The sequence below is a fragment of the Ambystoma mexicanum genome, chromosome 11 (assembly GCF_040938575.1).
Source record: "Ambystoma mexicanum isolate Mex_15411 chromosome 11, UKY_AmexF1_1, whole genome shotgun sequence".
Lineage (NCBI taxonomy): Eukaryota > Metazoa > Chordata > Amphibia > Caudata > Ambystomatidae > Ambystoma > Ambystoma mexicanum.
The window spans coordinates 597,544,441-597,567,631 of record NC_090934.1 but is presented as its reverse complement, the minus strand read 5'-3'; the positions used below and the strand labels follow the sequence as shown (position 1 = coordinate 597,567,631).

The 23,191-nt window shown below is 42.8% G+C and overlaps 1 protein-coding gene across 1 annotated transcript in view; it reads left to right on the top strand.

The window, feature by feature from the left end:
• Positions 1 to 21,544, top strand: part of CSRP3 (cysteine and glycine rich protein 3) — a 56,896-nt gene extending 35,352 nt beyond the window's left edge. The window contains exons 4-7 of the mRNA XM_069623463.1: positions 6,368 to 6,533; positions 12,136 to 12,262; positions 17,126 to 17,219; positions 20,916 to 21,544. Of these exons, the coding sequence (XP_069479564.1) occupies positions 6,368 to 6,533; positions 12,136 to 12,262; positions 17,126 to 17,219; positions 20,916 to 20,989 (461 nt within the window). The 3' untranslated portion in view covers positions 20,990 to 21,544. The remainder of the gene's footprint in view (positions 1 to 6,367; positions 6,534 to 12,135; positions 12,263 to 17,125; positions 17,220 to 20,915) is intronic.
• Positions 21,545 to 23,191: the final 1,647 nt, after the last annotated feature.

The following is a 23,191-nucleotide window of genomic DNA, read 5'->3' as shown; positions in this document are numbered from 1 at the left end:
CAACTGCAAACTCTGTGGGGGCAAGAATCTACCAGCACAAGAGGCATTTTCACAGACATGTTGACTTTTGTGTCTATTGCCAACCACAAAATGCAGGCTTTTCCTCCTCACTTGTGTGAACATGCAAGTGAGGAGAATAGTCTGTGAATATGAACTTCAGATACTGTGAGACAGTCATGAAAAACCCACACAGTTTTCCATAAGCATATTCTGATGACAATTTGAGTCTCAATGATGTTGCCACCTTTCCAAAGTAGTTTTAAAGATCATTTTAAGTTGGACATGTACATTTTGAAGATAAATTCTAAAATGCAATTTATCTGTATTGGCGGTGCTGCAAAAATGTTGAAGGCCAAAGCAGAGTGATTAGCACCATTTTGTCAAAATGTTAGTGTGCACCCTGAAAACAAGAAAACTAAATATGTATGAAAGAGTAATCCGTGACAAAGTCTCCCGCTCGGGAGGATAGCTCAGCAACAACGTGCTCGCCTTGGAAGCAAGACGACACAGAGCAACAAAGGTTCGATCCCCGCGTCCGCGCTTAGAAACCTCTGGGTATTAAGCGTGTTATAAATAACCTATCATATCATAGTTGGTCACAGTGCACCCTGGCATGACACTGCACTGGTGAAGGCTACCCTGGAATTAGTCTCCCCTTATCAACGCTGTTGATGATTACAACTGTTCCTTGTCCCAAGTAGGTAAATGGCCCTCTAACATAGAACCAATGCAACAAGTAGGGTGGGCATGGAGGAGGGGTGGTTCCGCAGAGCCAGCATGCGCAACACTCCTTGCACAGGTTCACAAACCACTCTTGTTTTAACAGAGGGAGAGACGGTTAGATGTCTTTAAAATGACCCCTTTTATGTAGAATGCACATATGCCGACACTTTTATTTGGAAAACAAACATAACAAATTATTTTTCATTGGGTTGGGGGGCATCCCCAAACCCCAGTTTCCCACCCCTAAAAACCCATCCCAACCGTTTTCCAAAAAGATTTAACCCTTTACCCCAGCCACACATATATTCTCATTATGTGTTTTTGTTATAAATGTTTCGGCATAAAAGCCTGTCTTCATAAAAGATGTAATATAAAGACTGCATACTGGAGGGATGTGAGCTGGGCTAGAGAATCCGGGAGGCAGTCAACCTGCCCCAAATCCCACCTCGGAACCGAGGACCCACAAGTCAGTCACAATATCAGCAACTGGAAGACGGATTCAAGAACTCCAAGATGGTGGCACAGTTCTCGAGGCTGTGGTCTAGTAGAGCGTAGAGATGCACCCAGACAGGGGTGTTGCTAGATCTGGAAAAGATCTGGTGCTACCCTAATGTTGGGACTGTTGGGACTCGGGGGGTTGCTGGTCTTTTGGTTGTAGCCCCTGAGCTTCTATCCAGGGCTACAATCAAAATACCTGTGGCTATTGCCCCCCTTCCCCTGAGACACTCCGTAGCAACACCTCTACACCCAGAGCTCCCAGGCCCAGAGAAGTATGTTTCACAAGCTCTCTGTACCACACCCGTACATCCGAGTTCCCTTACCCCCAAAGAGAGGATAAAGGCAGAGCTAGGGTTTGCCAGGCAGAAAGAAGACTGGCCAAGGGGAGAGACAAGCCCCTCTCAAGTCCCCCACCAGGGCTGTAAACAATCAACATATGCGAAGCCAGACAGCCAGTCACTATCCCAGCCACCACCCCCGAGTCACCTTGCTGATGAGAGGCTGGAAGGCAGAGAGCGACAAGGTTGAGTCACTTGAGGTGGGAGTTCTGAAGAAGGAGGTTGGCGTTTGGAGCTGGCTGCCAGAGTTTGAAGAAGTGGAGAGGAAAAAGAGAGAAGTTTGGAGCAGGAGCACAGAGTGGAAGAGCTTGGATGGCAATGGAGAGGCTTAGGGAGTTTAAAGAGCTGTTTGACGTTACTGAGAACAGTACTGGGAAACATCAGGAGGGGGGTGGTATTAAACATCCAGAGACCGTTGGGAAATATCAGAGATGGTAGCAGGGGAAGTGTCAGTTTGTGCATGAAGGAGGGCTATCGCACCAAAAGCTCAAATAAAAAAGCTGAATGTGCTTTTAGTGAGCATTCGGCTCGGTAAAAAAAGTGTTGGCCATAATGCTGAACAAGGGAAGTGGGGGTTGCGATGGTGTCCCCCACTCCCTTAGTTCGTCGGCATTATGGGCTGTGAGGGTTGCAAGGGTGTCCCCTGCATACATCAAATGTAACATGGGGGACAAAAAGGTACATTCAGAAAAGCTACAAAATGCGAGAAAGTCGGCTCCACTATTTTGTAACTCAGGCTTTTAAAATACAGTCTTTCAAAGTATATCAGAAGGAGGTCAGTGAATATTAGGAGGAGTTTGAGGTTACAGAGGCGGCAGGTGACCATCTCAAGGTGTTCTTTGATGTAAATAAGGAGGATGGCGGGAAGGATCTGGAGGAGGAAGTTAGTGAACCAAGAGGTGATTACTGGATTTCCTAAGCAGGATGTTGTTACGTTCCAAGAGGAGATTTTTGTGATTGAAGAGGCAATTGGTGAACATTGTAAGGAAAGGATTGTTCAACTTAAAGAGGCAATTGATACATATCTTGGGGAGACATTGGATAAGACCAAGGGGCAGGGAGGAGACTTTAAGGAGGAAGTTGATGCAATTTAAGAGCAGGTTGATAAACATCTGATGGAAAAGGTGGAGGAAGATTTAGGGGAGGAGATGCAGTTTGTAGACCATCAGAAGGGGGACGCGGGAAAGATTGAGAAGGAGTTTGGGATCCACTTGGAGGAAATGGTAGGATGGACTGAGAAGGAATTTGGATAAGATAAGGAAGACAATTTAGGAAAGATTGAGAATGAGTTTGGGAATCACCAAGAGGGGGTTCTAGAGAGAGTGACAGTAGGTTTGAATCATATCATATGGAGATTATAGGAGATATTGATCGGACATTTGAAGACTCAGAGAAGGTGGTTATTGGAGACATTGAGGGGGAGATTGTATGAGAGATTGAGAAGAAACTTGGAGAAAATCAGAAGGAGGTGGTAAAAAAGAGCAAGATGTATTCAAAACACTAGGAAAAGAGACAGCAGTCAGCATAGGAATGTCAGGATGTCCTGTCTGGCCCCAGGTGGGGTTTGGAGTTGAGGAGTGTAGATAGGTGGCAAGGGCCTGTGGGGGGACGGGGGGTTGGGGTGGACCCTGAATATTAAAACAAGGGGCTGTTAGGGCCCCTTGGACAGCACCTGGAATATTGGGAGGTAGGTCAGCCAAGATGGATCCCCACTCAACCAGAAGCTATCCCTCTCCCTCCAACTCCTACAAAAAACCCTAAAGATACTGACCAAATATATATAAAAGGAAGGGGTCTGTGAAACCTTCAGCCTGCACAAAAAAGCTGTTCAAAATAAAGGTGTGAGATCCCCATAAATCGGCAATGAAAGACCAAAGAGAAAAGCTGTACTGCGCCCTGGAGCAGGAGGTCGCCCTCCGAGGATGGAGAGACTTTGTTGCTTTTATCCGCCCTTTGGAACATTACTTTAGGCCCAGCCTGCATTGAGAGAGTTTGTATTGTCTGCATTCACTCCTTGGAATATCACTTTGTCACATCCTGCATTGAGAGACTTTGGGCCTCATTACAATTTCGGCGGTAGCCTTGCCGTTAAAAACGGCAGTCTGCCGCCAAACTTGCGATTTATTCCGGCCCCTGGCAATGGGGAAATACAGGGCCATCACAACCCTGGTGGAACCCAGGGGCCGGAAACTATTACACCCCATTCCCTTTGAGCCCCATTGGCCTCAATGGGAATGGGGAGGCCGGTAGCATCGGCACCATTCATAATGGTGTCGGTGCTACAGGCAGTGTACACCTGCACCCGTGAGCAGAACTTGTAGTTTGCCGGTCCAGGCACTACGCTACCAGCAAGCTTACCGGTACCATAGTTCCCGGACAGGCAAACTTGTAATGAGGCCTTTTGTGTTGGTTTCATCCAATCATTGAACAGTATTTGGTCCATCCTGTAAGCTATAGCTCTAAGAAAACCCTTCATAAACCTTATGTTTAGTTTGGCAGGTCTGTTAATCCTCACCCCCTACATGACAGATCACGTACGCGCTCTCTCTGAAGTGTATTTAGAGAGCGGGTCCAGGTCTACAAAGAACAACATGAAATCCTTGCCTGGCATCTCCTGGTTCTTTCTATGATTAACCCATTTTATCATGACATGGCAATATATTTTGAAGCCCTCCTGAGGAATTCCTTGAAGATAGATTCTAATACTGAAATCTTGTAGGAAACCAACAAACACAAGCAAGCAGACATTTAGACAAAACATTTCTGCAATTGCGTTTATGGTACTTGCAGAACATACATTATAACCATGCCGTTATGTAAACATGCAGCTAGGCACACCCTCACCCAAAAGGTGTTGGGGCACTTTTCAAAGGACTGCTAAAATGCCTGCCATGCGAGGTCATTAGCATTGCACTTCATAGCAATACCCAACACAACTCCCTGGTTGGAGGATGGCAACAGCTGGCTAAGCACTTGGACATATTATGGACATTCAGGTCAATGGCAGTACAGCAGCCATAGGTATTAATGCTGGTTTCATTCTGCGGCGGGGATGAGTCTCCACCCAGGAAATTGGCCATTCCACAGGCAGAACATTGATCAAGCCACTGCCAATCACTTGCAATGTTCAACTCCATAATTATGAATGGGAGGGGTGAACGCCCCAGAGATCAATTATGGATGCAGCTGAAGCCCCAAAAACTGGACCTGAGCAAGCTGACAGCACCAACTACCAACCAGGAGTGGTAATAGGCTGTGGGGGGCGGCACTAGCATGGCAGTAACTGTCGCCCAGGCATCATACTCTTTTCTTACGATGGTTTTCTGAAGCCCACCAAACTATGAGCGGATTGCACGGGTCATGAAGGTGGCGCAGTGCTCACTGAGAGTACACAGTGGGGCCATTTGATAGTTAGAAATGAAGCCTTGGTGGTCTTTAAATAGCCTTCACACTTCTATTTGCCCAATGGCAGTCTTTCCCCGACAGACTGAATGGGGGATGGAAGGGGGGGGGAGGGGGGAAGCAAGAAAGTATTGGTTGATATAATGTGAATGTATCGATTTCTGATTTAATGGAGGACACCATGGTCAAACGCAGTACCAGATTCAGCGGAAAGAAGAAATCAGAACACCAAGAGTAGACACAGAACACCAAGATGCATAAGGCAGACTCGCGCATGTTGGGAATGACATGTGGTGAATCCAAAAGGGGTCATGTGCAAGGGGCCATTCAAATGATGAACATTAAAGCCGCAGGTGGGGCTGTCCAGGAACAAATAGCGCCTAGCATATATCAGCCTACCCTTTGGCTGAGTGATTCAATGGCTGAGCGAAAATAAAAGCAGGGGGCTCATAGGAGCTGGGCATAGAGAGTGGGAGTCGATGGGGTGTGCAATGGAGGTGGACTCCCCATTATAACAAGGGGAAAATTGATTTCAAAATAATTTGAGGAGGGGTTTGCGGTCCGTATACAATGATTTTCAACTTATCACACAGAACCACCAGTTCTCTTGTTGACGGCATAAGACAAAAAGCCTGCGTGTTGCTCAATATGCACACATTTTTGGCGCGTTTTTTTTGCCACAACTCTTCAGGTTGGCTAAGGTAAGCAAATGTTTTTGTGGCATGTTTTAAATTACTTTAAAAACAATGCAACATACATATTGTAAAGAGTCTTGCGATGCAAAAAAAGAAATCAGAAGGGTTTGCTTTTTTTTAGTGACAGCTGGCATATTTTGAAGCAAATCTCCTTGGCTATCAGCAAAGTTTGAGGCTGGTTGAAGACCAGCCCTTTCCCAAAACAAACACTGCCAAAGCCAATAGTTCTGAGGCTCTTGTGTAGACGGTAACACCTGGCCACAACATACGGCAAATTATGGCAGTGCCTGGCAAATGCTTATCAAATACCTATTGTAAAGCCAAACCACTTGGCTTGGGAAAAGCTTGTTTCACATAGCTCACAATATGTTTAACTGGATTGCAGAACCCCTACATCTATATCATGTATCTGCATATTTCCCATGATAATGTACCTGTCCGCCCCATCAAACTGCATGCCCGCAGGAACACGCAGCAGACGCTGGGCATGCACATTCCCGTTGAAGACCGCCCTTGGCGTAACCTTAAGGATAACCAAGGCACCGCTACTTTATAGCTTTGCCCACCAAAAACAGAGTTCCATGGCAGATGCCCAACCATTGCAAGCAGGCTTCCTCTAGTTTGCCATGCACTAATCAATGATTTGAGACTATGTGGTATGCTTGTGGTATGAGGACTGTAAACCTAAGTGTAAGATGTTATTTCCCTCAGTGGTTTGCAGGAAAGCTCTGGATAGCACCACAGTAGCTGCCCACGAGTCAGAGATCTACTGCAAGTCCTGCTACGGGCGGAAATATGGTCCCAAGGGGTACGGCCATGGACAAGGGGCCGGCTGCCTCAACACCGACACAGGGGAGCGCCTGGGCATCATCCGTCCGTGAGTAAAATTCTACGTTCTCCCCAGAGCAATCTTTATGTCTGCTATAAATCAGTACCTAATTCATTTTCCTGACACATCCACCCCCTCTCCACTAGATTTAACTCCGTACTCCACTGCCATGTGTATTTCTTTTTAAATTCTCAATTTGTTCATTGTTTTTGTTTAGTTTAACATTCATTATTTATTTTTTACCCGTTAAAATCACTGCATACCGTTTCCAATCTCAAAATTTACTTTGAATTCAATGAAAAACGTAGTCCCAAATAATCACAAATAGGAGGGGCCTTCCCAACCTACTCTGTCCATCCTCACTTCACCAGTTACTGCCTCCCACTACAAGAGAAAGAGGATATTTCAGCGGTTATCCTACTGGTCCATGCTTCGGCTTGCACGTGTCAAGCTGGAGGGTCCACTATCTAATCTGCAAATAATGAAACCTGTCTGCTTCCCCCACTGAGAAGTGCTTCGTACAGTGTTCCCATTTATTGCACTCCTATCAAAGATGTTCCCCACTCGTCCACAACCTCCCTGATTCCATCTGGAGAATTGTGATCTCTTGAAGTTTGTCATACCTGCCCAAGCAGCTCTCTATCTAAGGTGGTCAAGGCAACACCAGGTGCCAAGACATCTCCACATGAGAATTGAAGAGGGGCAAGAAGGAGCAGACTAGAGCGCAAGCATTACCTTGCTACGGTAAACCCAGTTTCTGGAACATCGTATCTACTGTTAACTTTACCTGGGGAAACTGTAGAATTGCTTCTGGATTCCGCACTGGAAGGGCTTCGAAATGGTAGCGTAGTTTTGGATGGTGTTTCTATCTGTCAGCGCAATCCAGCGTACCATGGAAATCAGAGGGTACCTTCTTTTAAAAAATAGTCAATGATGTTATTGAAGAGTTGTGGGTATTCTAGCCCCATGCCATGTTATGCGAGTTGGTAATGTTTACCCCCAAGTATTCCATACTCTCTTTCACCCAAGAGAAAGGTGTCGCCAGTGCAGGCTCTGCCTCCCTTAGGCTGAGAGGTTCAGTTTTAGAATCAAAGTTTCTTTACATGTTGACCTGGAACACAGATACTTTCCACAAAGTCATTTACATTGTAAGGCAACTCTCAGTAGTGTCAGGCCCATGAAGCCCCTTGAACTGGCCCGCTTCTGGGACATTGAAGAGCAATGTGCCAGGGACGTCATTTCACCAAAATGTCAAGGGTAGCGGAAGTAACAACACACAACCCTTGACCCCTGATGACATAGCACAAAGTGATGTCATTTGACCCCACCCCCAAGTGACATCACAGAAAGTGATGGCAAACAACCTTCAGATATTTCAGATGAGTCTAGCACCTGTGTTTCCAGGGGCTCTCGTTTCAGCCAGTAATAAGAACCAAGGCACAGAGGGAGGTGTGATTTGTCCACCATCACACATTTGGGGAATGTCATTTTCCAGATTCGATTTGGGGGTCTATATATAAAAGATACATAATGCAGTACTTGTAACAGGGTAACCAAATGCTCCAAAGCAGGCTACAGCTAGTGTGTGAAACATCTATAGATCAATGGACACGGAAGTACTCGTTCTTTGTGGCGTTGCTGTGTTAAACAAGCCAAATAAACACTGACCTGGAGAGGCGTACGCTGCTGTTTACCCAGGAGCAAAATGCTGCATGAGCAAGGCCTGCAAATTAAATCATTGGTCAGTATTTAGTATCAACAAAATTCCCTGGTTATAAATGTATCCATGAGTCAGCTACCACTACAATAGAAGAAACTTATTAGACTGGTCTGCACACAGGGGAGTGCACCTGATGTTATCTTTGCTGGAGTATTAATACCTGGGAAAGGTTCTTTCAATATACCCAAGAACCCCCATAGTTTTTATTATCCAAACATAATACAGGGTGCCAGAGGACTTAAAAAGCCCCCACCATTTAATGTAATATCAATGCTGCACACATAAATTTGTGGCACCACACAGTTCTTGTAAATTTAAAACACCCACAAATTGATTCCCAGCCATTAGACTTCAAGACGCGCACTGCACACTACCCCTTTGTCAGACATTTGCGTAACACAAATTCTGAGGGCCACCCCCTGCGAGCCATGCTCTGTGTTCCCCTCCCCCAAGCGATTTAAAGCACACGGCACGCCACACTCTGGGCCGGCCTGGACCACCACGTGTGCGCAATGTCCATGATGATTATGCCGCTGCAGGGGCATGCACTACTGTAAGTGAAAGAAGTAAAAAAATGTTTTAATCAAAGCTTAAATGGTGAGTTTTATTTTATGAGGGTGTAAATATTTGCCACAAGTATGCGATTGCGACTGAGCGTAGTGAGGGGGCCCGAACTAACAAAAATGGGTTTTGGAAAGGGGGCGGAGGTTCAGGGGGAATTCTTCCCCCTACCCTGAAAAAATGTTTTGGATAATGGGTTAAATTGGTGCCTTACACATCACACTTTGTGAAAATGTGGGTAAAAGGCCAACAATTTGGGTAAAAGGCCAACAATCAGTTTTGTAGAGTGTAGGGTAAATCATGAAGAAAGTACAATAGATGCAAGTCACCAAAAGTGCACAGGGCATTTCCCAATGCATTATCATTCCGGTCCCTGCAATATATGCCAGTACTCCCATGTAAGAACATAGACCTGTTGGTTTGGCCATTTAAAGTGACATGCCAATATATGAAAACCTGTACAAACTGGTTCCAATGTAAGCCAGTGTAGACCCATAAGAACACTCATGCTTGATTCATCATAGACGCTCAGTTAATAAAAAATCATACTACAGTAAAAAAAAAATAAAACACATACAGGCCACTACACCTAAACATCAGTTTAGCAAGGTAACACTACTTATCATGCTTGCTTTTGTAAAGATGCTGAATAATAAATGCCATGCCACAGTAAGCAATGGCTAGACTGACTGCACCAAAATGCCAGTCTAGCCAGGTAATGACGCATGTGAACTTAGCTTTGGCCGGAAATACATGTAAAACATGCAAAGTCAATAAAGGATGTGTCCAAAAGGTTCTAGTGATCCCCAGTCTCCCAGGGCCTTACACACTCATGCAACCCTTTCACCCACCTGTCACTCACCCATACATACCCTCTCACGTTCATTCACACTGCATTCACCACACAGGCACACAACATTCAAACATACACTACCACATTCATACTCATTCACCCACCAGTCACTCAATCACACCTTCTCTTATATCCACTCATTGCATTCTCTACACAGGCAAACACTCACACACCCAGAGCATTAAAAAAAGAAACATCATATCAGATTACTTCTCCTTCACCCAGCATTCACATGCATAATTCTGACACACACTTCACACATGCAAAAACACATTTTTTTAAAAAGCCGTCTTATCTTAAAAGGCCACCCTCGGCTCCACCGTGCTGCACACAAATAGGAACCAGGAAGCTACGAGAGCTTCCCGGTTCCTGTATGCGAGTTGCGAGGAAGTATCATGTCATGGTCAGCTGCAACGCCAACCCCTACTGAGCGCCTCTCTGGCCCAGTCTTCACCCTGATGGGTGAGGACTAGGACCCCCCCCCTCCCCGCCCCAGACTTGGCATGGCGGGGACCCCGCTACACAAGAGCTTACTTTTTTTGAATTAACAATTGGGGTCGCAAGGGAGTACGCAGCGGTTGCAAACTGTGACCCGGGGTTCGCAGCAGCGACCTCCAAATGACGCCTCTGCAATGTGCTCTGACAGGTTAAAGTAAAGACGAGGCTCCTCTGCTGCAGTGGCATCCATTCCTGTAACGGGCAAGAAAGACGTTGTCACGCGTAGCTGGACTACGTGCACATCATCTGAGGGCAACACTGGCCTAAACGTAGAACAGCTTAAATAGCCGATTAAAACAAGATAAAACACAGTTTTAATGTAAGGTGACTATGTATTTCTTTTACAGGTAAAATGTCCACTCTTCACTGCGTGGTTTACTTTTAAGCGAAAAAGGGATAGTATTTGTTTCTGCAGCCAACGCCCCCATGAGAGTTGGGAGACGTTTATGTACAGACAAGGCAATTATTCTGCTGGTGGTTAACAAAGTTGTCTGCCAAGAAACACTGAATTCGTAAACGTGCACCAGAAAATTCAAGCTGCAGTTTAAGATACTGCTTTCCCAAATACTTCAATATGGCGTAATTTCTACTGACATATTCACTAGTATGGTAGGGGAATGCTTCTGTAATGAAATGGCAGCACATTGGTCTACTGTGCATCCACTATTGTCTGATGGGCACATCCGTGATTGGCTGCAGTGAAATGCTCCATTGTACTGCTCGGAAGTCCTGTGAGATTTCCCATGTTCCACCATAGAACTGTTTTAATATCCCAGAGCTTTTAATCAGTCTCCCGGAAATGCGTGCTGCAAATTGTGCCATTTCAACGCGTTAGGTTTAAAAGGTTTCTCGGGAAGGAAATTCCCTCTGAACCTGCCTGAGGGTTTTCAGGCTGTCTCAATTCACCTGCACTAATGCGCGGGAAAACATGTACGCTCTGCCACGTTAGAAAGCCACTAGCTAGCCATGTTGTGTTGTCATGAATTTGAATTCCACAAGCCCAATGATGCGGCTCTCGTGTGGTGCATTCGAATCCAAATCGCGCCCCATGTGAAATTGAGGTTGACCCATGATCCAAGAACACACTGCACAGGGTAATACGTGATCATTCTTCCACGTAAGCACCGTAATACAAACATACTGCATCATCAACATGTTTCGTAAAATAAAGGCAATGATTTTACACACGCAAAACTGGCTTTATGGGAGAAGCACAGACTGGCATTTCACAATACTAAATACGAAAAGAATTAGACTATTCCACCACAAGCTGAGAAGCACAGCAAAAACACAGTGGGGTGTGAGACTGGTAAAAGGCATGATATCAACACAATAGCTCTCCGGTATATGGTATGTAGATCAGTAGCTTTGAGCTTTCACAGACGCTCCTCTCAGGGGCCATCTGCTGAGGGCCCAGCAAAGGCCCTGTGGTGGACCTACACATTCTCGGTTTTACAGCGGACTTTCCTTTATACTGTGTACCAGCATGAGGCAATGTTTCAACGCACCAAATAAAACGCAGTATATGCCACACTTTGTTCGACCAACCTGCTGGTCAAATTACATTTTGGTGCATTTTGATATCTCTTTTACCACAAAAAACAATTAGAAGGTGGGATGGGATTAGATATATAGAAATTTCCAGAGGCCACCCCCCCTATATTTTGCGTTAAAACAATCAGTACAAAAATGTGGCAAAATGTGATTCGACCAGTTAAAGTCGAACAAATGTCGAACACATGTCATAGGTCCTAAAACAACTGAAATACAACCAACCATGTTTCCTCTCGCTATTTTCTCCTTTCTTGCACTTCACTCTTCCAATCCCATGAATCCCACTGCCACACTGTTAAACTTGTTCCAAAATGCTCTCAAGTGTGAGCCGGTGCTCATTGGAGACTTGTGTATGGTTTTATATCAAAATGGTGTGAGTCCTACAAAGGAAACAGATGGGAAAGGACTACTTGCTGATATTTCAAGGAAACTTAAGAAATTGACAGTCTTCATGTTTTCAACAGGTCAGAGCCTGCTCGGGCATCTCCAAAAAATACCAGTAAGTTTGCCCAAAAGTCTGGCGGAACAGAAAAATGCCCACGGTGTGGGAAGTCTGTTTATGCTGCAGAAAAAGTCATGGGAGGAGGATTGGTGAGTGGATGTTATCCCTTATGCTTTGATTAAAATGAGATGTGTGTGTATGTATATATATTCAGTGAAACAAACCTTGCTTAAGAGAGCGTTAAGGAGATCAGATTTAATACACTAAACCCCTGAAATTCAGCACTCTCAATTCAAGCAAATCCACCTTAACTTTGCACCCCCAGTTGCACAGAGTATGACAACACGTGCCTACTACACATAACATGTCGACATACAACACATGTTCTCACATGTTTCCATGGCACATGCTCTTACAGCACATGCTTCTACGACACATATTACTACCACACGCTCTTATGACACATACTGTAATTACACCACCATGACACATGCTCATACGACACGCGCTGTTATGACAAGCACTCCAGCACTCACTATATATGTTTCTGTGATACGCACATCTAATAGACATGCGCTTACTACACATAACATGTAGATGTACAAGTGCTTTCACATGCACCTACAACATGTGCTGCTGTAACATGCTTCTACAACATACACTCCTATAATACATGTTCCTATGACATGTGTGCCTACTACACATACCCTATGGATGTACGACACATGCTCTTATAACACATGTTCCAACCCCCCCCACACTCTTATGACACACATTCTCACGATGAACTTTTACCACACACTGTTAACTCACATCAAAGGCAAGCCATACAAACTTAACACAGAGCATATGGGTTTTACATATTGTTCATTACACAATTAACATCTCACAAAAAACTCACATCAAAGGCAAGTCACAGCTGACTTTGATGTCAGTTTTAAGGTGATGGAGTAACACAACTGTAGCAAGAGGAGTCGGAGTTTAACAGTTTGTACATTATGCCGAAAACACATAAAAGTACACATAAAAGTAGGGGCTGACTTTACACATAACATGTGGATGTACAACACATGCTCACAAGTGCACCCATGACAATTATTTTAATTTTTTTTCTTCTCAAAAGAGTAAGGGGAAACCAACAAAAATGTTAAGTCTTCAAACATCAGACATAATAACGTTAAGGCAAAAACCGAATAAACTTTACTACATAAAACAATATATTAAAATCATATATCAGAGTAAACAATTCTATAAAATGTAAAGTCATTCAAAAGTACATCAAATGTAGGCCTATAATAAATGCTAAAAGAAAGTATAAAATAGTTTGTTAATACAACATTACTGCATGTACAGAAGCACAATTCCTTCCAAGAATTGCAATAAAACAATGCACATTTTGAAAAATAAATCTACAATAACAACGTATACATAAGTATTCATGTGTCATACTTTGCCTACACCAATATATCAATGAACAAGGTACATGACATTGTAAATACATATAATTTACTAAACAATATACATAAAAAGAAAAACTAAAAAAGCATTAAAATATATACATTAAAAGCTTTGTAACATTTCCTTCTACAACTAATGTACAGACAACATTTATAGTCATTGCACTGTGTATAAAAAATGCAAACATGTAATTTGTGCTAAATTAAATTGAGTAAGTAATGCAAACGAATTACTAACAAAAGCACCATAAATGTAATATACATTAAAAACAAACAAAAACAGTTTAACACTTATTAAAGACAAACACATATTCACACAGCACATTACTTTCAGTTTAAAGCATTTTAGAGCAAATACTAAATATTCTAAAACAAAAAAGACAAGGTGAGTTGAGGTTACCATGATATTTGATTTTAATATATATTTTAAATATAATAATAAAGTTAATTATGCTGTTACCTTGAAGTTATTATTTCTGATGTTTGTAGACTACTTTTTTGTTGGTTTAAGCAGAACTCTTTTGTAAATAAAACATACAAATCACATATGCAAAGCATAAAACCCTTTTATCGCAGGCATATTTGTCAAATATAAAAATCTAGGATCTTTTTTATGTTCCCACAAAGCACTTTGATTTAATGCAAAGAAACCCAGAAGGCTCATTCGTGGTATTTATCTCTCATTCCCCCTTCCAGTAGGAGTATTTCAAAAGAGTACAATAGGAGTGCACAGGACTGTCCATCTTTGAATGATGACCTATAAGAAAATAATTGTAATAGTTATTCTAGGTTTTGATAATGTGATTTCCTCAATAAGACAAGTGTAATAAAAATTTTACTATGAGTGCAATATATAACAGAAGTGATCTTTTGAAATGAACATTATTTAATTGTGCTTCAATTGTGGTTCTTTTTAAAATGACAAAGAATACATACATTTGTGTCTTGCAAAATGTCTTTCTTCTTTAAAGGGGTCACTTTCAGATGAAAACCGATGCACTGTTTCTTCTGTGAGCACCATGTGAAAATTAAATTTTGCGAGATAGTCACTGATTGGCTGGTAGTGCTGTTGAATTTGAGCATTTGTTACAATATGCACAAACAGCAACAATTAATGAAAATAGCAAACAGTCGCAGACCCTCCAGCCTGGTCTTCTGGCCCCTTACAAGATCGGTCGGAACCCCTTACATAACCCTGCAGGCATCCTCCTCAGTTCTCCCCATTTGGACAATGTGCCCTCACAGCGATGGCAACATTCCTGCATGACATATGCTATAACAATGTATGTCTCTGGATGACTGTACAGTCCCCACCTCAGGTGATGCCTCTTTTGCTGCTGCATACATTCTCTGTATGGCAATAACATAACACAGCACCCCAACCCTTCTTCAATATATCAGTCTGTTTGGTCAGTTCACTCTGCTGCCAGCAACAGTTGGGGTGGCTCTAGAAAACTCACAACCGACAACGTGACTCATCCACAGAGTGATGGATCTAGAGTGAGGCAGAGAGAGATAGATCTAGAGAGGTGTAGAGAGAGAAAGAGCAATACCTAGGGTGAGACGGAAAGAGGCATAGATCGAGAGAGCATGAGAGAGATCTAGAGATACAGAGATCCAGAGTGAGGCAGACAGCCATAGATCGAGAGAGAGAGAGAGATCAGCGTATGATATGCTGGCTACAGCTGGTATGGTATAAAAGGCTCTGCTACAACCATGAAGATTGGGGCAATCCAGAGGATGCACCATGGGACGCCCTTTGGAAGGATTAATATGGGGATGATATCTTCAGTATAGCAGCTATGGTTGATCCCACAGCTAAGTGGGAGCCCAGCATCTCCAGTTACCCATTCTTGCTCAAAGGGGTATGCTGACATCACTATTGTTTAAAGGAAAAATGGTTATCAGATACCCCCTCACTGACTACAAAGCAAAACCTCACCACACTTAATTCTATACATATCTACAAAGATGCATCACACATTCGTACACATTCTTGAGTATGTATTGGCCCGTGCGTGATCATTTCAAGTCTACAGCTTCCCCCATCTTCCCACTTCATAATTTGACAATTGCTCATCCATCTAATAATTTTCCCAATTACACAGGGGTTGGTGAAGCTTTTGGGATCTGACATCACTTATCAAGAGGTAGCTTTAACACCTGTTGCAAAAATGGGTCCAGGAGATAATTTCGTCACAATAGCTTCCCCCCTCCTTCTAACCAGCCCAACACCTTTTATGGCCTGTACTCCTGTGTAAGAGCCCTAATGAGAGGATGAGAAGAAGTTGCTGCCATGAAAACATGACTTTCAGATCGGAGACAGGAATTCTGATGACGACCAGGATGGTCCCGTTTCATCTAACCATAACCTTTATTTCACAGGTACCTTAACATAGCATTTAAAATAAAAATGGTGCTCAGTGAGTTCTCCCTCCCTATCCCCACGAAGAAAAAGACAGAAAAAACAAAAAGAAAGAAGGGAACCTGCAATCGGAAGGGATTCGCAGGGTCCCGAGGTTGCAGTAAGAGGACGCCCATCCAACTGTATGTACACATCGCCCCCAATCAAATTACATTTAATGCACTGGGTGGTTTGATTCCGTGCAAGCCTACAATCATCTATTGTAATGCTGCGAATGAGTGCCTCAGAACCGGAGGAGGTTCCTCAGTGAAACAGGCATCGCATCGCCCAGCTCTGTTAGAAAGCGGAGGAGCTCTTCTCCAGGGCTTCAGATGCACTCACAAGGTCAGTGTGTTCCAGCTAAAAGAAATGGGTGAAGTCCCCCTCAAGGAAGGTAGCCAGGCAGTGTGGGATGTTCGTTTCGTTATCTGCGGGCACAAGAGAAGGAATATGGGAATTTAGGCTGCTGGCCTTCTGCTGACCAATAGCATTCTGCTTTGATTGGAAAGGTATGCACAAGCAAAGCACATTACACCATAGTTTAGATTGGCGACATCAGTGCATTGTGTAAACCTGGTTGAGCCAACAGTACGGACTACAGGGTGAAGCCCCAATTTACACAGACTCTGGTAGAGTCGTTGGCATCTCAGTAGATAAAGCCTAGGTTCATGATATCCTTAATGTCACTGGCCACGTTGCCATCAGCTTCAACCTTTTGACCATTGTACAGTTGTGGCTTTTTCTTTTTTAGCAAATAGGACAATACTGTTTTGTCGTGGAGCCCCTACCTGGTATGAAAAAGCCCAAACTATACGCCCCACAGTGCAACAATAGGTTTCATAAAACGCCAAGACAGGATAATGGGGACTGCAGTGCCATAGAAAGTTTACAGATACATTGTTGGGGCACTATGATATTGAATAGAGTGCCTACAGTGCACCCTTGTTGCTACTCAAATGACCTTGTGCTGGTCACAGCCCATTCACTTTGTAGTCTTGCATCATGTATAGCGTGTAAGACGGTATCTTTCTATGTTCATCGGTCATGACCCAGTAGCCTTGCTGGAAAGTGAAAGAGGTCTTTTGGCAGCCATGGCAGTGTCGTCCATTGATTTGCCGCAATGCTCATTGTGTCTTGTTTTCTTCTTTCAGCCTTGGCATAAAACGTGCTTCAGGTGTGCCTTTTGTGGGAAAAGCCTGGATTCGACAACAGTAACAGAAAAGGATGGAGAAATATATTGCAAAGGTGAGAGCCAACGCACGGACTATTCGGCTTTTCTGGGGAGGGTGAAATGAACTAAAAGGACCCATCACCGTGTTCTCGGTTATCAGCTAATGCTCCATGCCTCTTCCCTTTGTTTACAAAATTCCCCATAGTCCCTTTGGCACACACCCAGTATGACCTTTGTTATTTAATTCTTTTTATTGAGCTCGACCAAGACTCTGCCAAGCGTGGTTTCTAAATCCGTTGTTTTGCATGGTGTGCTTTTTCCTGTATCATAGTACATTCTTGTGAAGTTCATGAAGTGTGACCTGCTGCTGCAGAGCTTTGGATATGCGCAGACCTGGGTCTGCTGCCCCCTGTGTAATTCCCATTGACCACCCTCCAATCTCCCCTCTGTGCAACCTTTAGTAGTGGTCACCCGCGGTTGCAGCGTGTGCACTTAAAGTGGGGCAAGGTACTGTTCCATGAATTATCCACCACTTGCAATAACATGCTTAACCAAACACAAAAACGATCACAATTTGTTGGCATCACCTTTGACAATCTTTTCACTATCCCACCTACTTCTATCACGCATCCAGAGGAACAGCGTCCCAGGTATGCCTTAAACCTGGCGTTGCTGAAGCCTCTTCTACCCTGCACATCGGCACAGGAATTTCTCATAGCAGTACCAAACACAATGATAATGGTGTGTTATTCATATAGCATTTACGCTTAAGCGCTTTACATAGAACAAATATGCATACAATATCGCCCATCCGAAGTTGCTACTAATTTATCGACCTCGGAAAAATGAAAGGCCGAGTTGGCTTTGCTGGGAGTCGAACCTGAGACTTGCAGATCACACACAGATTGCTGTAGCGAGCGCTCAACCCGCTGAGCTCTCTTACAGCACAAGAAAGATACATTAATGAAGTGCTATGTGTGTATATAGTAGCACTAAAAGTTTTTGCAGTAACCAAATGCACAATAATAAAATATAAATATATATATATATTTCAGCAAAAGGAAGAAGTAATTCCACTTCTTCAACAGGGGGACAGCACTCTCCAAATTGCGGTCTTACACCAGTTTCAGTTTTCATAAATCAGCCCATCATGCAATACCAGGTGTGTTTCAAATATCCAGTTTTATTAGGCATCTACAAGATAGATTAACCATGGTACAATGCGTTTCGTAGTGCTCCCGCTGCTTGATCACGTACAAATGAACAACAGTTAAAAACCGCCATTAAATACAAACACATGCAACACTCTATGGTATCGTGAGTTTGGTTTGTCCGTTTTCACTTTTTACCCTCAATAGGTTCTATAGCTTCCTTTGATGAATGCATTCGGCCATTTTGTAATAGGTTCTATATACATTTCACCGTCGATTCAAATCACCTGGTGTGTGCGTTTCGTGTTTACACAGTCTTCCTTATATTTCCTGTATTTACTGGAATATATAAATGTGGCAGAGGAACTACCAAGTCGTTTTTATAAAAAAATATATAAAGTGCTTAGTGCATTTAAGGAAAGATAAAATTTGTTAGTGTCATTCCTCACGTATTTAGTTACATATGGGTAAAAAGTAAAATAACAGATGAAGTCATTTATGGTTTTGTACTGCCTCTAATCTATTTATAATGAAATTATTTCTTAGATTATAGCATGTAGGCACTAGTTAATTGTTAAATTTAAACTAGACTTATTTACGTCTTTCTAGTTGTGTACAATTCTTATTCAGGCAATGTGTATATATAGTAGCACGAAGAAATAACTGTTGAGAAAAGTTATATAAACAGAGTAAACCCATTTGGTTCCTTTAAAACAAAATAAACGTGCCATTGCTTGCAACAGTATAATGTAGCAAACACAATGTCCATAAACCTAACAAAGCGGAAGGAAAAAAAAAATCAAGCCCAATTAATCTCTAACAGGATTAGTCCAAACCAGTCAACAAGTAACACACCTACAGGAAAGGAAAGGGTGAAAGAAGCACGACAAAGAATTGTCACATCAGATAATGACAAAGATTTTTTTGTAATATCAAAAAGGTGCTCCCGGTGTCTTCAAATTTAAAGTATTTGTCCTTCGAGCGGAAGGAATTAATCTCAAAGGAAGCCAAATGCAGCATTTTCTTGACTCACAGGGGAGGTGCAGACAAATGGTTTGTTCACTGAATGAAAAACTAAAACGGCCTAGAACAGAAACGACCTAATTTCAGTTGGTTGTTTCCTAAATATATATATAATACACTAGCGATGTCTGTGCACTGGCCTCCAGGCCCGCCCCCCAACCCCTCCTCTTCTAAAATTCTGATTCATGCTGGTCCCAAGACCAATTGGAGTGGCAGATGTCACAGCAGTTTATCATCATCGCCCCAACTTTTGAGGCTGTCCGAAGAAGTATAGATGGTTCGTGATTACAAATTAAATGAGCACCATGTCCAGTGTACATTATGCACTGATTAAGTAATTGTTGATTTATAAGACCTCTGCAAAACACAGTTAGGCATACAGCCCTTTTATCTCAGATGTAGTCGCCTATAAAGATCTGGGGTCATTGTTATGGACCCAACATTTTCTTTGATTTCACACAAAGAAGCCAGGAATCCTTCCAGGTGCTATTTAGTCCCCTCCCCTTTCTTTATGGGGGTATTTTGAAAGAGTACAATAGTAGTGTATCATACTGCCTGCCCATTTTGGAATGACAACCTACCAGAACACAATTGACATGGTTATTCCACGTTTTGATTACATGTTTAGCTCATTAAGACAATTTCAATTTTCTTATTATGACTAAATATATATATATATAGATCAATATTGAAACTGATCATTCAAAATGAGCATTTTTCACATGAAGGAATATTGATAACAGTCTGAAACCTTTTACAGTTTCCGTTTTTATTAAGTTTTTTCTTTCAAAATGTCCTCCCATCGTAGAAAGGGCAACACTCAGATTAATACCAATTATCGTTTTTTTCTGCGACCACCAAGGCAAGATTCCATGTTGTGCGCGGATCACTAATTGGTTGTTGGTGCTCTTGAAACCATGCATTTGTCACAGCATGGACAAACACGAATATCTAACAAAAATAACCAAGAGCTGTAGAGCTTGCAATCTGGCCTTCTGGTTCTTTACAAGGTCTGTCAGAGCCCCAGGACCCCCAGCAGAGCCTGTAGACGTCCATTCCACCTCCCCCACATGGCAAGGAGACCGGACCATGGATGTCTCCAAATACTAGGCCAATCCCCCACATCCAGGGATGCCTCCATTGCTGCTCCCGTTCCACATTTTCAGTATAAAATATCAGAGCAACTCTCCTTTACAATATCTGTATTTTCTCTCTAGTGCTGCTGCTGGTGCAGCAGCTGACGTGGATCTAGTAAACACACACCTGGTAATGAGAGACTCGCCCCCAGAAAGAGTAAGGCAGAGAGAGGGCGCGGAGAGAAAGCGTCAGATCAGCCTATGATGCAGCAAGCCTACTGCTAGTTCTTATTGTCCTCATTTTGTGAAAGATGTCATTGTGGTTTGAATACTCCACAATGCTTTTACTATGAGGTTTGTAACATTGTAGGACATGCAACTTTCGCATTGTATTTTTTATTTGACCTGGTGGCACCAGGCTCATTAAAAATGATGAGTTATTTATCCATGATTGATATGCAATAGGCTGCCACACTGTACATTACCAACCATAATCTCCGACTCTTTCTTCCTTTCGCAGTTTGCTACGCGAAGAACTTTGGTCCAAAAGGCATTGGTTTTGGCGGGCTCACACAAGTCGAACAGAAGGAGTGAAATGATCGGCCGAAAGAAGAGGGGGTTCGCTTATTTTCAACAATGCTAAGGTCCACAATTACCATAAGGACTGCCACCTGTGCCGTAGTCTCGTCTGCAAGAGCCACATTCACTAAGATATAAAAACAACATACATTTGAACAAAGGGTGTCTAATTGGGACTCATTTAGAGAGCTGTTATCTTGAAAAGCTCTCGAGGACTAGACTTTACAAAAGGGGAGGGGAAGCGAACTGAAAGTGGGGGGAACATGGAGAAATGCTAATTCTGCAAAAGGACCACCACTCAGCATTTACAGATTCACAGAGTTGACTAAAATGGCAACACAAGATTAAAAAAAAAAAAAATCAAGTTTCAGTCCAAAAGTAGTTCTAATCGTATTTAGGGTAACCCTTTCTCCAAGAAAAGCAGGACTCAAACTACTGTCAAAAACAGATCATCAGCGGCGTAAAGAAGCTAAAAGGCCAAAGACAACACAGAGACATAAGTCTGCAGAACACCTCACTGTTGGATCTTTAGTGTGTCCTATTGCCTGAAATAAAAATGGTGTTTTCCGAGTTTTGAGTCATTTATTTCAAGCTCATCATTTATGCTGGAAGCGATATTTACTGCAGAATCCCAGTTACACATTCTCTGGTAAAGACACCTCTCCACTTAACGCACATGGCGTTCTGACTCACCTAACATTCTGTGAAATGGCAATTCTACACACATCCATAAATAAGGGTTTACATGTTCTCTACGCAGTACCTTTTTTAAATGTTTTAATGCATGTGCTGGGCATTTAGCCAAGATATTTAAAATGTTGAACTTGCACAGACTTAAGATCTTTGGGCCACTCAAGGCATCCATCATATCACATTGGGCTGTGGTCTAAAAGCAAATTATAAAAAAAAGTGTGTTTAAAAAGGAGCGAATAGTTACAATAGATCTGGCAGGAATGTCTATGTAGCGGCACTTAATTCATTGCTTACCCCTGTCCAAATGAGGGACTGCAAAGTAAATAGAGCAGTGCTGGGTGTGGTGCGGCGAGGGGGTGGGAGCTCTATCTCCCAAAGGAATAGAATGCAAGTTTAAAAGAAGCCTTGGGTGACTTAAGGGGTTGCAATACAGCGTTCTGGGCATCACAAGCTGCACTTTACTTTACAACACAGCACACAAAATCTCAAAATGTGGCCAATTCAGTGGTGTAGGCTTTTAAAATCACAGGCTGTGAGCCTAGTTGATGCCCATTTTCAAGAGTGCCTGTTCCAGCACAGTGATGGCGTGTGGCTCTTAGTCTGCATTTAGAATGTACCGCACACACACGTCTTTAATGCATGCGCCGGGTTGAAGTGTCAGTCCTAAAATCCTTAGCCGGGTTGAATTGACACGGATCTTAAGTTGTTTGGGAAATAGGCTCACAGATTATGTACAAATTCAACATTTAAAATATCATTAGTTCTTGAAAGCTAGAGGAACTATGGTCTTTTTGTGGAACACTCATTTATAAAAAGCGTTTATGAAAAGTTACTGTTTGTTCTGGTGCCAAACACTACACTTACAAATAACAGAATTGGGATTTCACAGCATGTAAAAATGTGATATGTTAAATGCTTATGGTACAAATATTTAAAATTCAAATTACTTCTCAAGTAAACTCTTTGGGAGGGGAAAAATAACATTTGTTGGATTCCTGAATACTCTCATTGTCACCTATTGGGCAGACAGTATGCATCTTTTCACAATTTCTGAAAAGAATGACATTTTGCTAATGGAAACATGAATTAACCACAAAAAACCACAGACATTGCTTTCACTGAACTGCTTGTGGCATGTTGTCTTTTTGACGTATACAGCCTTCTAAACATATCCATTGAACTGTAGTGTCTTCTAAGTGATTCACACAGCTTATCATGCAGAATCTATTTGAAAAGTGCAATGTTCACCACTTGAATGGCATCTTGGCAGCAGTGGTTATCTGCCCTAGGTGGGTTTCTTATGAGGAATGGTTGTTTACCGGAGCGCGACCCCAATCACAGTATCCCAGTGTGGATTATTCTCCGATGGTGGTCAGGCTTGGTAACTTTCCCTCCCATTGGACTATGCATCTAAGTGTGTTTTCCCTCTAGATTAATTGGAGTGTGTGAAAGGTTATCAGAGGGTTGTCAGGCTTTCCCCTCACCTTTTTCCTCAATGTAAATGCCTAGTGTGAATATGGTCCC